This window comes from Engraulis encrasicolus, chromosome 4 (assembly GCF_034702125.1).
Source record: "Engraulis encrasicolus isolate BLACKSEA-1 chromosome 4, IST_EnEncr_1.0, whole genome shotgun sequence".
NCBI lineage: Eukaryota > Metazoa > Chordata > Actinopteri > Clupeiformes > Engraulidae > Engraulis > Engraulis encrasicolus.
In genome coordinates, this window is record NC_085860.1 from 49,024,196 (window position 1) to 49,044,623 (window position 20,428).

Below are 20,428 nucleotides of genomic sequence, written 5' to 3' on the forward strand. Positions count from 1 at the left end.
AACATTTAGCTAGAAAGGTCAATATGAACCCTTCACAACAATAAACACGTTTGCACTGTTGATCTGTCTGAATAGGCCTAAAACAACATTGTGAGCTAGTGTCTTGACAGCCTGGCCAGGGGGCTGAATTTACATTACTCTTCATGGCTTTCCAACAGTGATCAAGGAAGGCCTTCATTTATTTATGAACGGCATTAACCTCATTTTCTATTCTTTTTCACAAATCACGTCGCTGTCAAAAGTCACATCAACTTACAGAAGGTCTGGTTGTCCTCTCTCAGGCCAGGTTCTGAAATTATTTCGTAATCACCAAAAAGCCCCACTCTTACTGGCTAGATGGTGCTCTGACGTAGGCGTTTCCTCCACGAGACATCTTGTTCACGCAGACTGCGACAGGATTCGGTCTCTACGAGCCGGCAGTTGGCAAGGTCGGAGACAGCTATTCCCGAGGAGCTCTGAAAGTGAGAAAATCCGCAAACTTTACATTTGTCAAACTTTATAGGTCTTTACAGCTGGTGTCACAACAGACACTTCACAAATACCTTATATATACAGTTATATATAACCGTCCTAGAAGTATGTATACATTTGTTATTGAAATGTCGCCGTTGCTAACTTGGTTAAGGTTACTTAGCAATAGCAAGCTAAAGCTTGATTGCATACAGTCTAGTATTGAACATTTTGTTGAGGAAATTGCCACATTTGTGCTAAATTTTCCCGAATTAAGGCTCGCCTACATGGCTAGCATTAGCTGGCTTGGCTAACGAAATATTTTCTTTCAATGCAGCAGCCTGAACACAATGTACCCGACCACCTTGACACAACTGGCCCGAGCCAACCCTTTCAGTGCGCCGCTGTTCACGCTGCAAAAACACGAGGAGCCCAAACAGACACCCAGCATTAATGGACAGAACAGGCGGCTCGCTGCCGCGGCTGTGGAGGGTAAGGACTTGTGTTGCTCCCTACTGGTAGCAAAAGCTAACGAGTCATTGAAACGAAGGTTTTATACTAAGATTTCAATGGTGTGGAATTGTATATCAAACAATCTGTGCACAGAAGGGACCCTTATATATATGTTAATGGAAGGTTTGCCGAACCATTTTAGTTCATTGGTTTATGTCCAAGTGTCACATTACTGGTAACTTTATCTATCGGTAACTGCGTTTGCTCAATCATTGTGGGCAATTTTGTTGGTACTGCAAACAAAACCAAAAGAAACGCACTGTATGTGATAAATTGGCCTTCTGGTGGGTCTCGTGTTAAATGTTTTGATTTATTACTGGGCTAAAATAGGCTAGTAGACAGGCTGAGGTCAGGTCTTTGAGCCGAGCTGGAAGCTGAACCCAACTTGGCCTTATCAGCTAGCCAACGTAGCAGACTGGAAGAACATGTATAGCTAGCCCGCTTGCTAGCTGAAGCTAGCTAGCATAAACATGAAATAAAATAAATTCTGCTTGCTGACGTGCAATGCTACACACATGTTCAGGCTACTGTGAAAATATTAACGTGTTGTTTATTTTTCACACTTTATACTCGCAGGGCCTCAGTTTGCTATTATAGGTTATTTCTTATGAACTGCGTTCACGTTCGGCGGAAGCCTGAAGGCCTTGTCGGCGTGTAATAGAAGTGGAGGGCAGTGAAGGGCAAATATGATTCTGCAGGAAAGCTTCTGAACGCGAAGAAATCCGAGAACGGTTCATTCGTGACCATTCGATACAGGATATATTTCACCAATCAGTTTAGTTAGTGTTGCACATTTTTGGAATGTAATTTCTTTCAATGCGTTCTCAGCACATGACCGCTAGCCGCTGTTGGAACATTTCAACAAGGCCGAATTTCATTGGTTAAAGCGAAGGCCATGTTGTGCCACGATAGTTCAGGTGTATGTGCAGTGCATAGTTCTACGACCTTTATCGTATATTTCTTTTGGAGTTATATTCTGAGAAATGCAAAACCAAATTAAGTTATTTTTGTTTTTTCTTCTTCTTAAAGATTAAAAGTTTATTGCAATTGATGTTGTAAAATCAGTCATAAAGCCCATATAAAAATGAGTTGCTAGTGTGTAATGGAAATTATTAACTGCAACCTTTTTGGCAGGTTGAGTCGTGGAAAGGTGCAGAAGGGCTAGCCAAGGTGCCCTTCAGGCATGCTCACTGTTGTGCCACTATGTTAATGCCTTAAATGACTGCTGCACTGGTGTCTCTCTCCAGAGGGAGACAGCTGTGAGTTCGGCTCACAGAGGTATTTCGCCCTGTGTGGCCTCGGTGGAATTCTGAGCTGCGGAACCACACACACATTTGTGGTGCCTCTTGACTTGGTCAAGTGCAGATTGCAGGTTCGTTTTTGCCTGCCACTTGGTGTGTGTAATGTGTGTGAAGATGTGTGAGCGATAACCGCATGAGCATGGTATATGTCGTGTTTTTTGAGCATGAGCATGTCTCTGTTGTGTTTTGGTGTCTTGTCCCTGTCCCTGCCCTGCAGACGTGGAAGTGAGCTGTGAGTTTGGCTCCAACAAGTACTATGCTCTGTGTGGATTTGGAGGCATCCTGAGCTGTGGCATCACACACACAGCCGTTGTGCCTCTTGATCTGGTCAAGTGTCGGCTACAGGTTGGTGTTTTTAAAACCCCTAACAACAACATTTAACGCGCTAGAGTTTGCGTAAGACATGCACTGTTCTGGGACAAGGTATTGTTGATGTTTGTCATTGATCCCTTTGGTATTTACACCCATCACTGTTGTAAAGGTCACGCATGTTGATATTGTGCCGTGAACATTGTGTGCCATACCCTCCAGTCTAACCTGTGAAGTGAATCTCACATGTTAGTGGTTCCTGCCTGCTGTTTTATCCCAATGAGTAGTGTTAGTAATTATTGGAAAAATAATTTGATATTAAGGTAGGTAATGTTTATCAAATTCATAAAATGCTTAATGATTGGACACACCAGAGCTGCACAAATGTTACATAATGCAATGTGTTTTGAATTCTAGGTGGACCCAGCCAAGTACAAAAGCATCTTCAATGGATTCTCGGTCACAATAAAGGAGGATGGTATGCGGGGTCTCGCTAAGGGCTGGGCACCAACCTTCATCGGCTACTCCATGCAGGGTCTCTGCAAGTTTGGCTTCTATGAGGTCTTCAAGATCTTCTACAGTGACCTGCTTGGCGAGGTGAGTTCCAATCCTATAATTGTTGTTGTTTTTATTATTAATTGATGTTTTGGTCTGGGTCCTATACATCAGTTTCGAAATGGATCTATTGAGTGTTGACCATGGATCGTTCACTGGAAGGCCCCCCTAACAAAATAGTGTTGCCGCACCATATCTAAAATTAAGACAATTTTCCATGATTGCAGTTTTACCTTTTCTTTTTACCTTACCATTTCTCCTGTTCTTCTGGCAAGGCAAATTCTACCTCCAAGCTAGCGTATAATTGCATCACATAAGACCAGGTAGAAGTTAGCGTGGTCCCACAAGATTCAATGATGGTTAGCTTGGAACCAGAAGCAACGTCACCAGACTGGAAGAACAGGAGCAAAGCAAAACTGAATCATTTAACTCAAGGGGAAGTGGACCTCAAAGCATGTGTTAAATGTATTCTCTAGGTGCCTGGGTAAATGGTATGTGGCCCTATCTGAATCTGACCTCCTCCTGTCTTCTCCCACTCAGGAAAACACTTACTTGTGGAGGACTTCCCTCTACCTGGCTGCCTCTGCTAGCGCAGAGTTCTTCGCCGATATCGCCCTGGCCCCAATGGAGGCATGCAAAGTCCGTATCCAAACCCAGCCTGGCTACGCCAACACCCTGAGGGAGTGTGCCCCCAAGATGTACGGCGAGGAGGGCATTTGGGCGTAAGTGCACTTCAACCCCACTCATCTTTAGAAACTACGTCATCCACATTGGCACTTTTCTTAAATACCTGATATGCTAAGTTCTGGATAATGAGGCATTCCCAGCTAACAAGATGAATCTTGTTATAACCAAATTACTCGTGAATGGGCAGATGTTAAATGGATGCCTTGCCAAGTTAGAAAAAAAAAAAATCCTTCAGTGGCAGTGTTCCAACACGTTACTTAGATACCGAAACTAGTCTTGTGTTATCGGTAAGGTTTCATACACGTTCCTTAGATCCACCTCTGGGAGGCCGTCCTCCACAGCGCTGCCTGTCCTGTGTGGGCAGTGCAGGGTCTGTGGAGAGGCTTCCAGCAGCTTTGTGGCTGTACAGTTGGAGGTGCTTGAGTCATTGGCGTGTGAGATCAGTCTACCTGCACCTCTGGTCTCACAGCGGCACTGACCCCTTGCTGGAATTCATCAGTGCTGCAAGACCAGAGGGCGGACAACTAGAAGTCCTTACTGGCTACTCTATTCACCTTATTGGTAGGGCTGGGCGATTCACCCTGAAAAAAAAAATCTAGATTTTTTTCATTAACAAACTCGATTCACGATTCGATTCAATACCCCCCCCCCCCCCCCCAAAAAAAAAAAACTTGTTGAGCTCTCTAGGCCCGTGTGTGTGTGTGTGTGTGTGTGTGTGTGTGTGTGTGTGTGTGTGTGTGAGTGTGAGTGTGAGTGAGAGAGAAGTAGGCTCGGTTTGTGTGGCGGTGCCTCTGGTGTGTGTGTGAGTGAAGCCTACTCGGACTGGACCAGTTTATATGGACATGGGGTAGCCTATAGCAGGGGTTTTCAAAGTGGGGCCTGGGGGGGGGGGCGTGAGAGGATGCCAGGGGGGCCGTGGCAGATTGGCAGGGAAAATATAGCAAAATTAATTGAATGACCTAAGTAGCCAAAATAAACCAAAAATAGGCTTAAATCCCAAAGGAATATTTTTTTTCTTTACAATATTTATGTATTGTGCTTTCTGTAGTACCTGAATTGTCTTAGGAATACACAAACTTTATCAAGGTGTGAGACTGGGTGCACAGAAAAAAATAGTGTGGCACGTCCCATGTCAGGGGGGGCTTAGCTGTATCTACCTGTATGTGGAGGGCTCATAGTAAAGTTTGGGAACTCCAGGCCAAAATAGCCTGATGTAATTTATCTCAGAACATTGCTAATAGAAATGACCAATTGAGATTACATTGAAACATCTCAGAGAAAGAACAAAAAATGTGAGGGGTAAACCCTCAGGCACTGTTGAGATCTGTCGTCACGTGCCATCCATCCCCACAATATATTAATGGTGCATTATAGTACAGATGTATGGAGGCTCTTGTCCCAGATGCACAAATTTAGCAATTGCCTGCTGGTTTCCCATCAGAGCCCATAGTAATGCGTCGTCTGAATACATGTCGATGCATCTGAACACTGCTGCGTTAACACAGCGAAAACATTTTGGAGCAACACCCTAAAACAATGCTTACTTCAAGACGGTAACGTTTGCAAGCCTGAGTTGATTAGATATCGCGTTTCATGCATTTAATCAGACATCAGCGCATTCGCACAGGATTAGAACTAGTTTTACAGCTGGTAATTTCTCCAGACTGCAACAGGTGGTAAAACTCTCGGCGAAGTTTACCGATATCGCCGCTATCTTTACTGACATGGCGCGTTCAGACGCGGTTACTTTACCACAAGTCTCCTAACTAGTCCTGTCCGAGTAGGGCTTTAGAGAGAAGGGGAGAGAGAGCGCGCGAGAGACAGAGTGCTCCGGTTGCTTGGGTGGGTGTGTCGTGTGTGTGTGTGTGTGAGAGAGAGAGAGAAATTCCTTTCAACTCACATATGTTGGTTAAGATCATACAGGCGAGGAAGCAGCGCATCCAAAACTTTAAGCATATGTTGAACACCTCTCTTCTCTGCCGAATAAATTGGAAGCATATCGTAGTAGGTAGTTCTAGGCTAATTGCATCCGTGATTGCTTTCCACCTTGCGCCACTCTTGTGGTAGGGGTAGAGTAGTTTGTTTAGCATTTTCTCCGCGAGATGTTTTCGTTTCAAATATTGAAACATGCCTGTAGTCCGGCTGCTACGACGTACAGCTTACGTTACAACAACACTGTCATTCACAATTTACAAAGTGGTAGGTTGTTTAATTCATCATTGGCAAAACGATAGGAGGTAGTGTCACCTTTTTGAACAGGAGCCCGTATTCCTCACCCGTTTCACTATATTTCTGTCAAACCATTTCACTCACCACGTTTGTTTGTGCATGTAATGGGGGAGGAGACACAGAGACTGCACTAGGTAGGATAGACCTACGTCTTTGCCAAGTGGCGAACGTAATGCAATGCGCTGTGCGCTTGGATACATAAACTGACCGATGATTTTTAAAAAAAATCGTATATAACGCGATTTCTCAAAAAACAAATCGATTTGACGTTCAAACTCGATTTTAAAATCACATCGATTTTTTGCCCAGGCCTACTTATTGGTTACCCAGCTAACAGGCCCCTGCTAACTGACCTAGCTGCAAAGAATTGCTTGACTGTGGTCAAGAGCGACACGAGCGATGAAAGCAACAGGGAGTATGCCTGTTCAAAGCAGAATACAAGCATTTCGACACTCCAATTGGCTGCAACAGCCGTCGCTGAACCATATCATGTCTAATTAGCAGAATATTCAACTACTATACAAATTGTCGATAGAATTGCCTCTTGTCGCCCAATCACTTCTGTCGCCAGCAAATGAATACAAAGTCAATTACTTCCGTCCCTCAAGTCGCGTCTGTATTTATGCCAATACAAGGATGCTGCCTTTTTGGTTGCAGTTACCAGTGCTAACTCATTCAGAAGGCCTATGGGCAGCCTTACTGGAACTAACAGACTGGAAAAGGTTGTGGGAGGATGGCAAACTTTGAAACGGGTAAGGATAGTGAACGTAGTAGCAAGGCAATTTTGGGCAATAAGGTGGATAAGACCCTGTCTGTCATAAACCAATATGCCAGTTCGGACAGTGGACCTTTTATTTTTTTATTAATAAAATGAGCAAATGTTTTTGTTTGTTGCTCTGCGTGCTGCAGCTTCTACAAGGGTGTGGTGCCTCTGTGGATGAGGCAGATCCCCTACACCATGATGAAGTTCGCCTGCTTCGAGCGCACAGTGGAGCTGCTCTACAAGCATGTGGTGCCCAAGCCCCGCAGCGAGTGCAGCAAGGGAGAGCAGCTGATTGTGACCTTCGTCGCCGGTTACATCGGTACGTTTCCGCTAGCGCTTTACATTGAATTCATTTTTATACAATTTGCGTTGCCTAACTATGATGGCTTACTCTGTGCTACTGACTGCGAAAGGAGCTTCTCTTTGACATTATAACGAACTGAGATGTGACTTGAAAGTAGCAATTTAATTACTGGTAGAGGCTGTTGAAGTACTACTTGTTGCTAACCAACTGTTTTTCTGATTAATTGAATAAAACGTGGTCTGTCAATGTATGGCAGATAACATGGTTAGGTAACTAACTAACATAGTTAGTTTATAGCGCATGCAAGATGAAGCCTTTTCCCTTTTTCCCTTTCCCTTGAAATAAAAGAACAAAGTAGGAGTTTGTTACAATAAGGCTGCATTTTCTATTGAATGTGCTGTTGAGAGCCTCCTTTTAACTTTTTTAAATGTATTTTTTCCCTTTGTGCAGCTGGTGTGTTCTGCGCCATCGTGTCCCACCCTGCCGACTCTGTGGTGTCCGTGCTCAACAAGGAGAGTGGCAGCACTGCTGTGGGAGTGCTCAAGAAGCTGGGACCCATGGGTGAGTACTCTTCCCAGTAGGCATGCACCTGCTTTTTAAAAACTTGGTGTAAGGAAGCACTATATGCTGAAGGGGGTCACGGCCCTCAGTTTGGGAACCCCTGAACAATACACAGTTGGCTATTGTGTGTAAATGAGTGAGTAAACATAACATTGGTCATTGATATCGGCTGAGTTTGCATATCGGACCGATATGTAAAAAAAAAAAAAGCCATATCGGCTGATATGCCAATTTACATGGGTTTCCTGTTTGTAAGTAATCCCTGGCTGTGCGATCCTGGCTGGGCACTATTCAACCTCTGATTGTTGGAAACCGCTGTCGGTCAAAAAAAATGAGCTCACATGGTTTGCTGCCAGTATCTTGCCCCTCCTCACAACACATTTTTTATAAACCCTATGTATATCCTGCATCCCTACTTCACAGCCTCCCTCCCTTTTCTGGCTCTCCCCCTGAAACTAGTCTTGTGTTATCGGTAAGGTTTCATACACGTTCCTTAGATCCACCTCTGGGAGGCCGTCCTCCACAGCGCTGCCTGTCCTGCGTGGGCAGTGCAGGGTCTGTGGAGAGGCTTCCAGCAGCTTTGTGGCTGTACAGTTGGAGGTGCTTGAGTCATTGGCGTGTGAGATCAGTCTACCTGCACCTCTGGTCTCACAGCAGCACTGACCCCTTGCTGGAATTCATCAGTGCTGCAAGACCAGAGGGCGGACACCCCTTGTTCAATTTAGGATGTCTAGTACATCATACTGCCATATAAAGCAAAAAGGCAGTAACTGCATTGCTGTTGAAAATGAGTTACTATGATGTTTCATGATGTCTACCAAAATCGGAAGTAAATAGAATGATTGATCTGCATATAGAATTGTATTAACACAATCGTCATGTCAATCTACCTAAAACTACTCAGGCTGAACAACAGAATATCTTGTCTTTTTTTACTCAGTTAACTCATGCGCAGTTACTGCCTTTTTGCTTCATAGGACAGTATAGTCAATCTACTTTTTGTGTTCTCTTGGGCAGGTGTGTGGAAGGGTCTTGTGGCCCGTATCATCATGATCGGTACCCTGACCGCCCTGCAGTGGTTCATCTACGACTCCGTCAAGGTCTACTTCCGCCTGCCCCGCCCCCCTCCCCCCGAGATGCCCGAGTCCCTGAAGAAGAAGCTGGGCCTGACCGAGTAGAGCAACGCCGCCGGCACCCATCTCCTACCCGACTCCACCATGCCCCGGCAGAGGCTGTCTTTTCTATATTTAAAACCTCGACCACCGCTCCCCAGTCCCACCTGTACTGCTGCTGCCCCCCACCAATAACACCACCACCAACTACAACACAGGCGGCCAGGAACCAGAATGTTTGTTTAGGAGGCATAAAGGAAAAAAGCAAAGATAATGCAGTCATTTTGGCCTCAACTCCAATGTTTGTCCGTTTTAAGATTAAAGTGTACCTGGAAAAAAAACCCTGTTCTGTTTACGTTCATTCATTTTTTTAAAATGTTGTATTAACCCCAGTAGGTCACGCCAATGCCTTGTTTTCATTCAGTTTTCAGCCGTAGTAGCCATTACCTAACCTAGGTCATTGTCTAGGACAAAATGTCAACTCAATTAAATCAACACTTTGAAGGTCAGGTACACCACAAACGGCATGCATTTGTAATTACCCGTCATAAAATGTGAAATAAGCAAATGTTTGTTTTTGTATTGTGTATCACATATTGAGATTACTTAGAACATGGTAGGCTATAGTTCCAAGAAAATGCCTCCTACCGGTACATCTTTCATCTGGGCGATCCCAGACCCAGTGATTGGGAGGTCAAGCTCTACAGCAGTGAAAACGTCTTAGCCTAATTGGCTCATTCCTCGTTCCGCTATTTTAAGTTCTCTTGAGCCTCGTGAAATTTGCGCAGAAGTCAAGTAATATTTTGGCTTCTTTGCTTAAAAGGAAAGGACATTCCTGCATTGTCATCCAGATTCTTTACAGTAGCAATTTATTTCTGCTCTGCATTATAGTAAGAAGATTATTGCCGAGGTCTTGGTGATTACATTGTAGGCTACAAGCTATTTCTGTGTGTAGGCTACTAAATGCACGAGCAGTCTTGACAAGAGATTTTCACGACTGCGAAGAAGTCTATTTCCACTTGAATTGATAACTGTTACATAGTGTAGCTCAACTGAAGTTATATTTTGGCAGCTCTGAGTTCTTAACTGCTGCAACTGGCTAAAGGGTCCAACAACTAAGGGAAATTCTCTAAAGCCACGCGCGCCCTTGTTTCACCTAGTCGCCAAATAGCGACACGCACGTGACGGAGACGCAGCATGCGTGTTTTAAAGATACAATGTCAGTAGAAGGCTGCATTTTATAGTTGTGCTACTTTTCTGCAGTAGTTATTTTAACGCCACACTTTAACTTAATTAGAATACGCAGCATGGAAGCAAATTGGACCCCTGGTTAAAATCGGTTTGGAACTTTCATCTTTTCAATTTCTGACATTTACCCCAAACTATTCCTCAAGCGACATTTTAAACAATAAAGGGGCTTGTCCTGTCATCACTGTATTCCTATATTTGACATATAGTGCCCCCTGCAGCAATAACTAGAGCGTAGGTCCATCAAACAGTGGTACACGGTGCCCTCTGGTCTGGTCTGACAACATGGTATGGAAACAAGCAGGTTTACATCTACATGTCAAAACATGTAGGCTAGTTGACTGATACCCTGACTTACCACTAAACAAAAACGAAACAAAAAGCTTTTGTGCTTACCTTTGGTTTGGGAGAGAAGTGATGTTTGGCTGACAGAAACACCTTTGAAATTCACTGCCCCACTCAACAGTTCTGCACTTCTAAACCCTGCATGTTCTCAATCCTAATTACCAACTACTGTGAGATGCCAATGTGGGTGAGGGATCTGAAGGCGATTACGCAGTAGAATTAATCTGCTTTGTCTTAACTGTCTGCAGTCTGATAAGTGTATTTTTAGACTTTGCATGAATTGGGATGACACCAGACAATTTTATTTAAATCAAAATTGGCTTCAGTTTTACAAGCCGGAACACTCAAATCATTACAGGGGTGTTAGAGAATTGCTGACAAAGGGATTGCTGTGCCCTGTAAGAGTAAGACAAGAGATGTTTTTAAATCATCACATTATTATTATTATTGTTGTTATTATTATTATTATTATATAGAAGACCACTCTTAGTTTTGACCCATGCCTTACATTAAAATGAGGGCTGGTCCAATGCCCAGAGTGGGATTACCGTGACATCACTGTTTTAGTGCCACTCTAATGGAAGGTGGCATCTTTATTGTCAGTTTATGTACAGCCAAGGAAGATCTGTAGAAGATGAGGGCCTCAGTGACATGTGTTAGGGTCATTCCTCATTAACATGCTGTATAAGTGAATAAATATACATTTACTGGCAGAAGAAAACTTCAAATGAACTAAAGGAAATTAAATCTATCTTTGGATACAAATAAAAAGTAATCTAATGAAAAATTAAACGTATGATTAAAAACAAGTTGTTTTTTTCTTTCAAGTGATTCTTTTTGTAAGCTGATTCTTTCTCTGTAATGTTCAATCTAGTCCTGTCTCATGTCTCTAAATTGTACATTTTCAAAGTTGTACTGTTTTGCTAGGTCTTTCTGGGCACAGTGCAGCCACGAATTGGTCTTTTGGATGCCAGTGTGGCACAGTGAGGTCGTCTAGGGGATTACATTAACCCAATTATGCCATCTGGAGATAGACACTGCCTGGCAGCCGAATAAATATATTGTGTAGGAGGATAGGGGTGAAATCAAGGAGGAAGTGGGGGAGAAAATAGGTCTGTGTCAATGCCAGTGTTGCCAGATTGGGTGGTTTCCAGCCCAATTGGGCTACTTAGGATGGCCGTCTGCGAAAAATATGGCACTTGGGCGGGTTTTTCTGCTAATTTTTGGGCATAGAAATCATTATTTAGTTCAAATTGGGCGGGATTTAGTGCTTCCAGGTGGGTTTTGAGCATTTTTGGGCTGGAAATCATCAGTGTCATCTGGCAACCCTGGTCAATGCCACTAGGCTACACCGTACTACTCACCCCCACACCACATCTAGGCTGCCTAGACTGTTGCCAGGTACCCAGGTACTTTAAATCTTTCATTAGGACAGGACACTGTGTGTGTGTGCCTGTGAAACAACCTGTTGGGTACCAAAACTGCAGCTTGAGGTGAACCCCATTCCAATCAGCAAAGGACCTGCCTACCTACCTATCTGCCTGTCCTGCGACTGTCTATGTGCCTGACATGCCATGTTGATCTCCTGGTGGTATTTTTACCTGGGAGTGCGGTGCATCATCGATCGAAGCAAGTATCTCATCAAATTTGATTCTATGTCATTATCATAACTCTATTGGTGGCTGTTTGTTTTTCTGTGAGACAGTTATGCATGCTCAAAAGCTCAAAAGTCACGGATTATTGGTTGGGTAGGATTATGAAGGCTGCTGGTTCTTTCATTTATCTGTGAAGTACAGTTACGGAGGTTGCTACCAGACATTTTAAAACAAGGCCTCTCAATGTAATTTTAATAAACATAATTAGGGTGCCTGTTATTGCAGAGGTCAGTATTAACTGCAAAAAACGACAAACTCAGTCCTTATTAACTACAAAAAATACTGAATCTGTAGTGTGTGCATGATGTGTATAGGCAACCTTGGGGCAAAACGCAATTTGTTAAAACAGGGAGAGAGCTACCTCAGAATTTGTGTTGCCACAATCCAAAGTATTATTATTATTATCACCATTATCATTATTATTATTAATATGTTGGGAGAAGAGGGCCCATCTCAATATGAGCATCAACTCCTGACCCCAACCTGCGGTGTGACACATCGGAGTACTTAGTGTCATTTTGACTGACTGGATGTCGTGTCAGGTGGAGAGAGACTAGAACTATACTTAGCAGAGTGTGTTCTGTTTTGGCGTGGTTGGTGCAGCTCTGGGCATGGCCTCGGTTCTGCAGAAGCTTATCACTCCGCTGTTCAGCGGGCCTGCAGAGCCGCCCAGGAACAAGATCACCGTGGTGGGGGTGGGACAGGTGGGGATGGCCTGTGCCATCAGCATCCTGCTACAGGCAAGTGTCTGCTGTGTCACTAAATTATGTAAATTAATCAAGTAATTTATTGTGATTCTTTTTTTTTAATCATCATTGATAATTTATTTTGCTTATTGTTGTTGTTATATGTTTTAATATATTTTATAATTATTGTAAATTCGTCTAAATGCAATTTATCTCAATGTTATGTTGTCAAAAACACGTTTTTCTTCTACTGACACAACCAAATAAGCCACAAAAAACATCACCTTATGGGATCATCTCACATTTACATCATCTCACATTTACATCATCTCATGTTTACAGTACTTTTGAAATGTTATTAACCTTAAAGGAACAGTCCACCCTTTTTTGATTTTCACATATTTACAGTATTTCCCAGCATTATTCATGAATGTGCATATCATTTTCGTCTATGTTTTTCCATTGCCTAGTTTAACAGTATAGCCAAATTAAGTGTAGCAATGCAAGTCTATGGGGGCAAACATAACATCATCAAATGTACTTATAAAGTACTTTAAAGTGATCCTGTCCTGTGATCACTTGTGGCTTGATGCTAATGCCCCCATTCACTTCCAGTGATTATGCTAATGCTAATAATTCTGATCCAATAAATCTAATTACTGAAAAAAACTGAGAAGAAAATGATGTGCACATTCATGAATAATGCTTGTAAATACTGCAAATATGTGATAATCAAAAATGGTGGACTGTTCCTTTAAATTCATTGAAGACATTTTGTGGATAAACATTAACTATGCACAAAAATGTGACAAAAATGACACAAAAACGTCCTGTGTTTGAGTAGGAGCATTGTGATGAGCTAGCCTTGGTGGATGTGATGGAGGACAAGCTGAAAGGAGAAATGATGGATCTTCAGCACGGAAGCCTCTTCCTGAAGACCCCAAAAATAGTGGCCAGCAAAGGTAGCCTTCATTTGGAGCGATAGCATTAGGGCTGCACGATATTAGAAAAACTGTGCGATACACGATAACATGACTGTATACTGCAATATTGATATTACTCGCGGTATTTAATATATACATATATTTCCCCCTCTCTTCTTGCCATTCTACACTTTATCATGTGTAAAACAACCAGCACAATGTTTTATTTCCAGCATTATTTTTTATTAGGGAAAAACATGGCTAATATACAGCATCAACTTAAAATGTCAACATTTTTGATGCATTTTTTAACCTTCTCACCAAATTTCCTGTTATTAATTAATTATTAATATTAGTTATTAATATATTAATTATTCCTGTTTGCGCTCACAACTTTTGCGATACATGTATCACAAGCCGTGATATCGCGATATCGATACATTTTCGATATATCGTGCAGCCCTAGTTTTCATTTTACTTTCCAGCACTGTCTCCCTAGCCAGGCTGTGCCGTCCTAGTGACGCAACACCTTCAGCGTTGCTTCTAGTCAGGCCAAGAGCAATACAATATCATTTCTGAGCTCCCGAAAAATTGGAAACTCCTCCCACTTTGTTGGGAAGCATACAACCATTAGCAAACCAAGGGAGGCAGGTCGACCATGCCGTCTGGGAAATGTTGGTCAGACCAAGTCATGAAGAGATTTGAAAATCAATGATAATCAGGCTACTGTCTACCAGACTTAGTAAAGTAAAAATCCATCCCACCGTGTATTAGTAGTTAGATTCGTGATCAAGATTTGTGACTAGTGATTTTACTAACTGGTCCACACTTGTTTGGTGATGTGAGTGGTCATTCAGATCAACTGTGCCCAGCCAAATGTTTATGCAATGTAATTGGAGGAGGGATTGACACCACTGTTTGATCTAATGCTATATTCTGTTTTCTTTGAACTGTTCTGCTATTAATAAAGTAATAGTAATACAGTTACATTTATCACTATTTCGTAAGTCAATTATGTTTTTTTCGTAGCAGATGTCAGGTGGTACAACCACAACTAATGCCTGTAAATGAATGAATAATTGGTCATTAATGCACAAGCCATGTATGCACATATATGCCATGTATGTATGTAATCCATTACAGTACAATCCAAAACAACAACAAAAAATCATTTACTACAGTGGCATTAGTGCGCCACCTTGAACTGTGCTACTGCAAAAAAAAAAACGCCATTAACCTGTGTACTAAATGTTTTTAAAACCCCAGATTACTCGGTAAGTGCCCACTCTCGCATCGTGGTGATCACGGCTGGTGTTCGGCAGCAGGAGGGCGAGAGCCGACTGAACCTGGTGCAGAGAAACGTCAACATCTTCAAACACATCATCCCCCAGATCGTCAAGCACAGCCCACACTGCATCCTGATCGTGGTGTCCAACCCAGGTGCACACACATGCACACACACACACACACGCACGCACACGCGCACACACACACACACACACACACACACACACACCATCCCCCAGATTGTCAAGTACAGCCCACACTGCATCCTCATCGTGGTGTCCAACCCAGGTGCACAGCAGGGCTTGAAATTAACTTTTTCACCCACCAGCTACTGTGGCTAGTAGTTTCCCCGAATCACTAGCCATTAAGGTATTCCACTAGCCACAGATTTGAAATTGATTTTGTTTTCTTTATCATGATAGTGTAAGTCTTACCTCAGAAGATGAGGTGCTAAAGCAAAATGAGTGTAAAGTTTTCTACATGGAAGTATAGAAACTTTAGAGTTACTGTACTGAGCTTTTTCTTGAACTTAAATACAAACAATTGATACACAAGGAGCAAACAAAAGAATATAGGCTACTATGATGCGTATGCCATACCGAAGAATAAGCTGCCAGCCAAATTGGCTAGTGACACTGAAATTATTACCAGCCACAGCCAAGTTTTACCAGCATTTGGGCGGTTGGAAGGTGCCAATGTCAAGTCCTGGTGCACAGACACGCACACAGGCATGCACGCACGCACGCACGCGCACACACACACACACACCATTCCACAATTTGTCAAACACAGCCCACACTGCATCCTCATCGTGGTGTCACACACACACACACACACACACACACTCACTCACTCACTCACTCACTCACTCACTCACTCACTCACACACACACACACACACACACACACACACACACACACACACGCCTGCGCGCGCACACACACACACGCGCGTGCGCACTAGAGGATGACATTTTTCAGGAAGTCTCGTGGGTCTGGCGGGATTCCCGCGGGATGGGAGTCAAAATTTCAAAGATGAACGGGAGCGGGCAGGAGCGGGAATAAAGATGAATGGGAGCGGGCAGGAGCAGGAATAAAAATGAACGTGAGCGGGAATGCCGCTTATTTTTTCTTTAAAAAACAAACAAAAAAAGCCTTGTTTTTTTGACGAAATGGGATTTGGGTTGATTTTGAGTGGGGGAAATGGGATTTGATTCTTTTACTCCAGTCCGGGATGGGACGGGATGGGATTTTTTTTCTGGGACCGGGATGGGACGGGAGTGAAAATCCACTCCCGTGTCATGCTCTAGTGCGCACACACACCATTCCACATATGGTCAAGTACAGCCCTGACTGCATCCTCATAATAGTGTCCAACTCAGGTGCACACACACACGCACGCATACACACACACACGCAGTCAATTCCACAGATTGTCGAGCTCTGCCCCGACTGCATCCTCATCGTTGTGTCCAACCCAGGTGCACACATACACACACACACATGCACATATGCGCACACATGTATACTTTAACTGTGTATTTACCTCCCATAGTGGATGTATTGACCTACGTGACCTGGAAGCTGAGCGGTCTGCCTAAGCACCGTGTGATTGGCAGCGGCACCAACCTGGACTCCGCCCGCTTCCGCTACCTGATGGCCAACAGGCTGAACATACACCCCAGCAGCTTTAATGGCTGGATCCTGGGAGAGCACGGGGACTCCAGCGGTGAGAGAATGTGTGTGCGTGTGCGTGTGTGGGTGGGTGTGTGTGTGGGTGTGTGTGTGTGATGGCCGAGAGGCTGAACATACACCCCAGCAGCTTCAACAGCTGGATCCTTTGAGAGCATAGAGAGAAAGGGAGAGAGAGAGAGAGAGAGAGAGAGAGAGAGAGAGAGTGTGTGTGGTTCTGGTTCTGAGGTTCTAAGAATGCACGGTGGAACATCCACCCTACAAGTACAGTACTGCACACTTCCATTTGCAATACTCTTGTTGGCTCTCTACACCTGCAAACTCGTCACCTTTTGGTGACAGTCACCTTTTTCCCGGCCAATTAGGTCATTCACGTGAATAGAAATAGAACCCCCGCTGTACACTGTCTACTTTTTTTCTTTAACGAGTTTGCAGGTCTGCTCTCTGCACATGCAACATCAGCTTTAATGGCTGGATCTTAGGAGAGCATGTGGACTCCAGTGATGAGACAGGCCTGCAAACATAGAGAGTTACCAGAACTAGCTTTATCAGAATAAAAATAATCAGTTTTACCAGCCAAATTACTGTGCACTTGCATGTAGAAGGCCGTTGACTCAGCCAGATGTTAGCTCTCTGTACATTCAGCATTTAAAAAACATTTAGTTTATGTTCATGTACATCCTAAATTGGATCATTGAGACACATTCTGAACGGTATCTCAATTCAAGTTTGAGTTACCTGGAGGGTATATCGTGACAGAGATGGAAAAACCGGACTGACAGAATAAAAGTTGGAGCAAATACGTATGTGGCAAGGTTTTTACTTTCTGCAGCCGGGTGTTTCCACCTCTGGTTATAATGTAGTTGTTAAATGTGTAGATTTTCAGGTGAACACAAGGGGGAGCTCTCTTCACATCAAATTGGAGAAGAAACATCCAAAGTCGCTTAGTGCGTCTTTAAAAAAAAAAAGAACATAGAAAAGTATAAATATAAAAAGTGTTGGGTCTTCAATAATTGAAGAATTATTCTTCTCATACAGTTCCTGTCTGGAGCGGCACCAATGTGGCTGGAGTGAGCCTTCAGGAGCTCAACCCAGACATAGGCACGGAGAATGACGTGGAGAACTGGAAGGAGACACACAGGAAAGTTGTGGAAAGGTAATAGTAACACATCATACACCATATTTGTGGAGTATTCTTCAACCCCCATCCACCCCGTACAAATCAAACCCTCATCAATAGAATAGGATGTCTTTATTGTCATTAAACCCATTGCAATGAGATGTATACATCCCATCAAAGCATAATACTAATTAATAAAAACTACAAACTAATAAAAAAATACAAAACTACAATTGTATTATGCTGTAAGAGACACACTCTTCATGACTATCTATCTATCTATCTATCTATCTATCTATCTATCTATCTATCTATCTATCTATCGATCGATCTCAGTGCATATGAGGTGATTAAGCTGAAGGGCTACACCAACTGGGCCATTGGTCTGAGTGTGGCTGACCTGGTGGAGAGCCTGATGAAGAACCTCAACAGGATCCATCCAGTATCCACTATGGTGAAGGTCAGTGAGACTTTCAAGTAAAGTTTATTATTTTTTTCTAGCTAAGTGAATGTATTAACGTATGTGCAGTGTGCAGATATGTGGAATGACTGACATTTCGCCGTTATGCTGGAACCGGCTTTCTGCTGAAATTAGGAGTGAAAATAGGCCACCTCTCTTTCTCCAGCACATTGAATGACACGTATGATAATGTGCTACATACTTTTGTGTATGATAATGAGCTATGTGCTTTTGATTGATTGATTAATTAATTAATTAATGAGTGAGTGAGAGGTTGGATATGTGCACCACTGTGTAGTATGTATGCTAACAAATTGTGAAGTGTAGCAAGTGCAGAGTTACTAGGCTACTTATGACACAAAGCACTCTCACACACTCACATTCAGATTATTTTTTAATTAGCATTGGAAGTGCTTAAAATGTGCCTGACCATAACTACATTTAAATGTACAGTTATTACCAAAAACTTGTCATAACAGTGGCCACATAATATGACAAATGAGTGTGCACATGTCATTTGTGTGATTTGTAGGGAATGTCTGGCATAGGCGATGAAGCTGAACCAGCGCCAGCTGAATGTATGTTGATGGTGTGTGTGTGTGAGAGAGAGATTTGCAGGGGATGTTTTGCATAGGTGATGAGGAGTACTTCAGCCTTCTGTGTGTGTGTGTGTGTGTGTGTGTGTGTGTGTGTGTGTGTGTGTGTGTGTGTGTGTGAGAGAGAGACTTGCAGGGGATGTTTTGCATAGGTGTACCTCAGCTTGCTATTTGTATGTTAATGGTGTGTGTGTGTGTGTGTGTGATTTGCAGGGGATGTTTGGTATAGGCGACAAGGTGTACCTCAGCCTGCTGTGTGTATGTTAATGGGGTGTGTGTGTGTGATTTGCAGGGGATGTTTGGTATAGCTAACGAGGTGTACCTCAGCCTGCTGTGTGTATGTTAATGGTGTGTGTGTGTGTGATTTGCAGGGGATGTTTGGTATAGGTGACGAGGTGTACCTCAGCCTGCTGTGTGTATGTTAATGGTGTGTGTGTGTGTGTGTGTGTGTGATTTGCAGGGGATGTTTGGTATAGGTGACGAGGTGTACCTCAGCCTGCCATGCGTCCTGAACAGCAGCGGAGTGAGCAGCGTCATCAATGTGACTCTGACAGAGGAGGAGACGGCGCAGCTGAAGGACAGCGCGCAGACACTCTGGGACATCCAGAGGGACCTCAGAGATCTGTAGCCGTCTGTCAGGGTTGCCAGATGTGAAGGATGATTTATACCCCCCCCCCAAAAAACAAACAAAAAAAAACGCTTGATGGCTCTGAATCCTGACCAATTTGAACTAAATACTATTGATTTCTTTCACCACAAATCAACAGAACGACCTGTCCATTTTTTCTTACCCGCAGATGATCATCCAGAACAACCCAATTGGGCAGGAAACCACCCATTCTGGCAACACATGTTAGTAGTGTCGTGGTGTTTATGACGTGCTCTTGCATTTATCTCATTTATTAAAAATATCTCCTGTTCTATCTGAGGAAAGTGCTCTTTGTGAACTTTTTTGTGTTAATAAATGATCATCAGACAGTAGCATGGTGAGGGGAAGTGGAAACTGAAACAGTCAACTATCACAAGTGTTTAATAACTAACTAAAACGTTGAACAATACTTTTAGAAAATAAAGAGTTTCCTTCCACGTCATTCTCCCTTCCTAGATATGAGATGGCAGGGTGTTAAAAAAATGATACACCTCTCTGAAGTCATTGTTAAGTACTGTAGGTGCTTATTACAATTCCTGTAAGACTGTTATTTTTGTCACTACTACACTATAAGACCTCCAACAGTCACTTTAAGTAAATGGATCCATTGAAAGTAAATGCACACAATTTTCAATTGTGTGATTCATGTTGACAGGAGTGCCTGGACCAGAATGGATGTCTGTTTGAGAACATAGAACAAGAAGTGTATACTTCTTTCTGTAACTATTTTAAGCTCCAAAAACAAAACCAGTTGCCTAGAACTAAACAGATGTTCTGAACGACAGAGTCTTCACAGACATGTAGAACATGCAGAGCACATTGTGTGTTACTTTCCTATGATGACAGTGGCTTGATAGGTGCATTTTAGGTGGGCAAATCAGGAACCCTTTACTAACCAGGAAAAATCCCATTAATAATCTTTTAAGGGACAATTGGTTGAAACATTTGGTGGTGTGCAAGCAACCATGAAAACTGAAAACAAG

The 20,428-nt window shown here is 43.0% G+C and overlaps 2 protein-coding genes and 2 non-coding genes across 5 annotated transcripts; all 4 read left to right on the plus strand.

The window, feature by feature from the left end:
* The first annotated feature begins 342 nt into the window (after positions 1–342).
* On the plus strand, positions 343–9,153 carry slc25a3b (solute carrier family 25 member 3b). 2 transcript variants are annotated; one of them, XM_063197620.1, is made up of 8 exons: positions 343–461; positions 788–942; positions 2,482–2,609; positions 2,991–3,170; positions 3,669–3,850; positions 6,954–7,126; positions 7,562–7,672; positions 8,690–9,153. In XM_063197620.1, exons 2-8 carry the CDS (start codon positions 801–803, stop codon positions 8,848–8,850), a joined length of 1,077 nt encoding a protein of 358 aa, XP_063053690.1. In that variant the 5' UTR covers positions 343–461; positions 788–800; the 3' UTR covers positions 8,851–9,153. The 2 variants fall into 2 exon arrangements, with proteins under 2 accessions (XP_063053690.1, XP_063053691.1); XM_063197621.1 differs by lacking the exon at positions 2,482–2,609 and adding an exon at positions 2,211–2,335 and having other exon boundaries at positions 344–461.
* On the plus strand, positions 4,114–4,340 carry LOC134448168 (small nucleolar RNA SNORA53). The gene has a single exon (XR_010034663.1). It is a non-coding gene; the product is annotated as a small nucleolar RNA SNORA53 (small nucleolar RNA).
* LOC134448167 (small nucleolar RNA SNORA53) lies at positions 8,156–8,382 on the plus strand. The gene has a single exon (XR_010034662.1). It is a non-coding gene; the product is annotated as a small nucleolar RNA SNORA53 (small nucleolar RNA).
* A 3,490-nt stretch (positions 9,154–12,643) lies between the features above and the next one.
* Positions 12,644–19,424, plus strand: ldhbb (lactate dehydrogenase Bb). The gene is made up of 7 exons (XM_063197866.1): positions 12,644–12,772; positions 13,563–13,680; positions 14,908–15,081; positions 16,484–16,657; positions 17,659–17,776; positions 18,077–18,200; positions 19,257–19,424. The coding sequence occupies exons 1-7, from the start codon at positions 12,644–12,646 to the stop codon at positions 19,422–19,424; spliced, it is 1,005 nt and encodes a 334-aa protein (XP_063053936.1).
* The last annotated feature ends 1,004 nt before the right edge of the window (positions 19,425–20,428 follow it).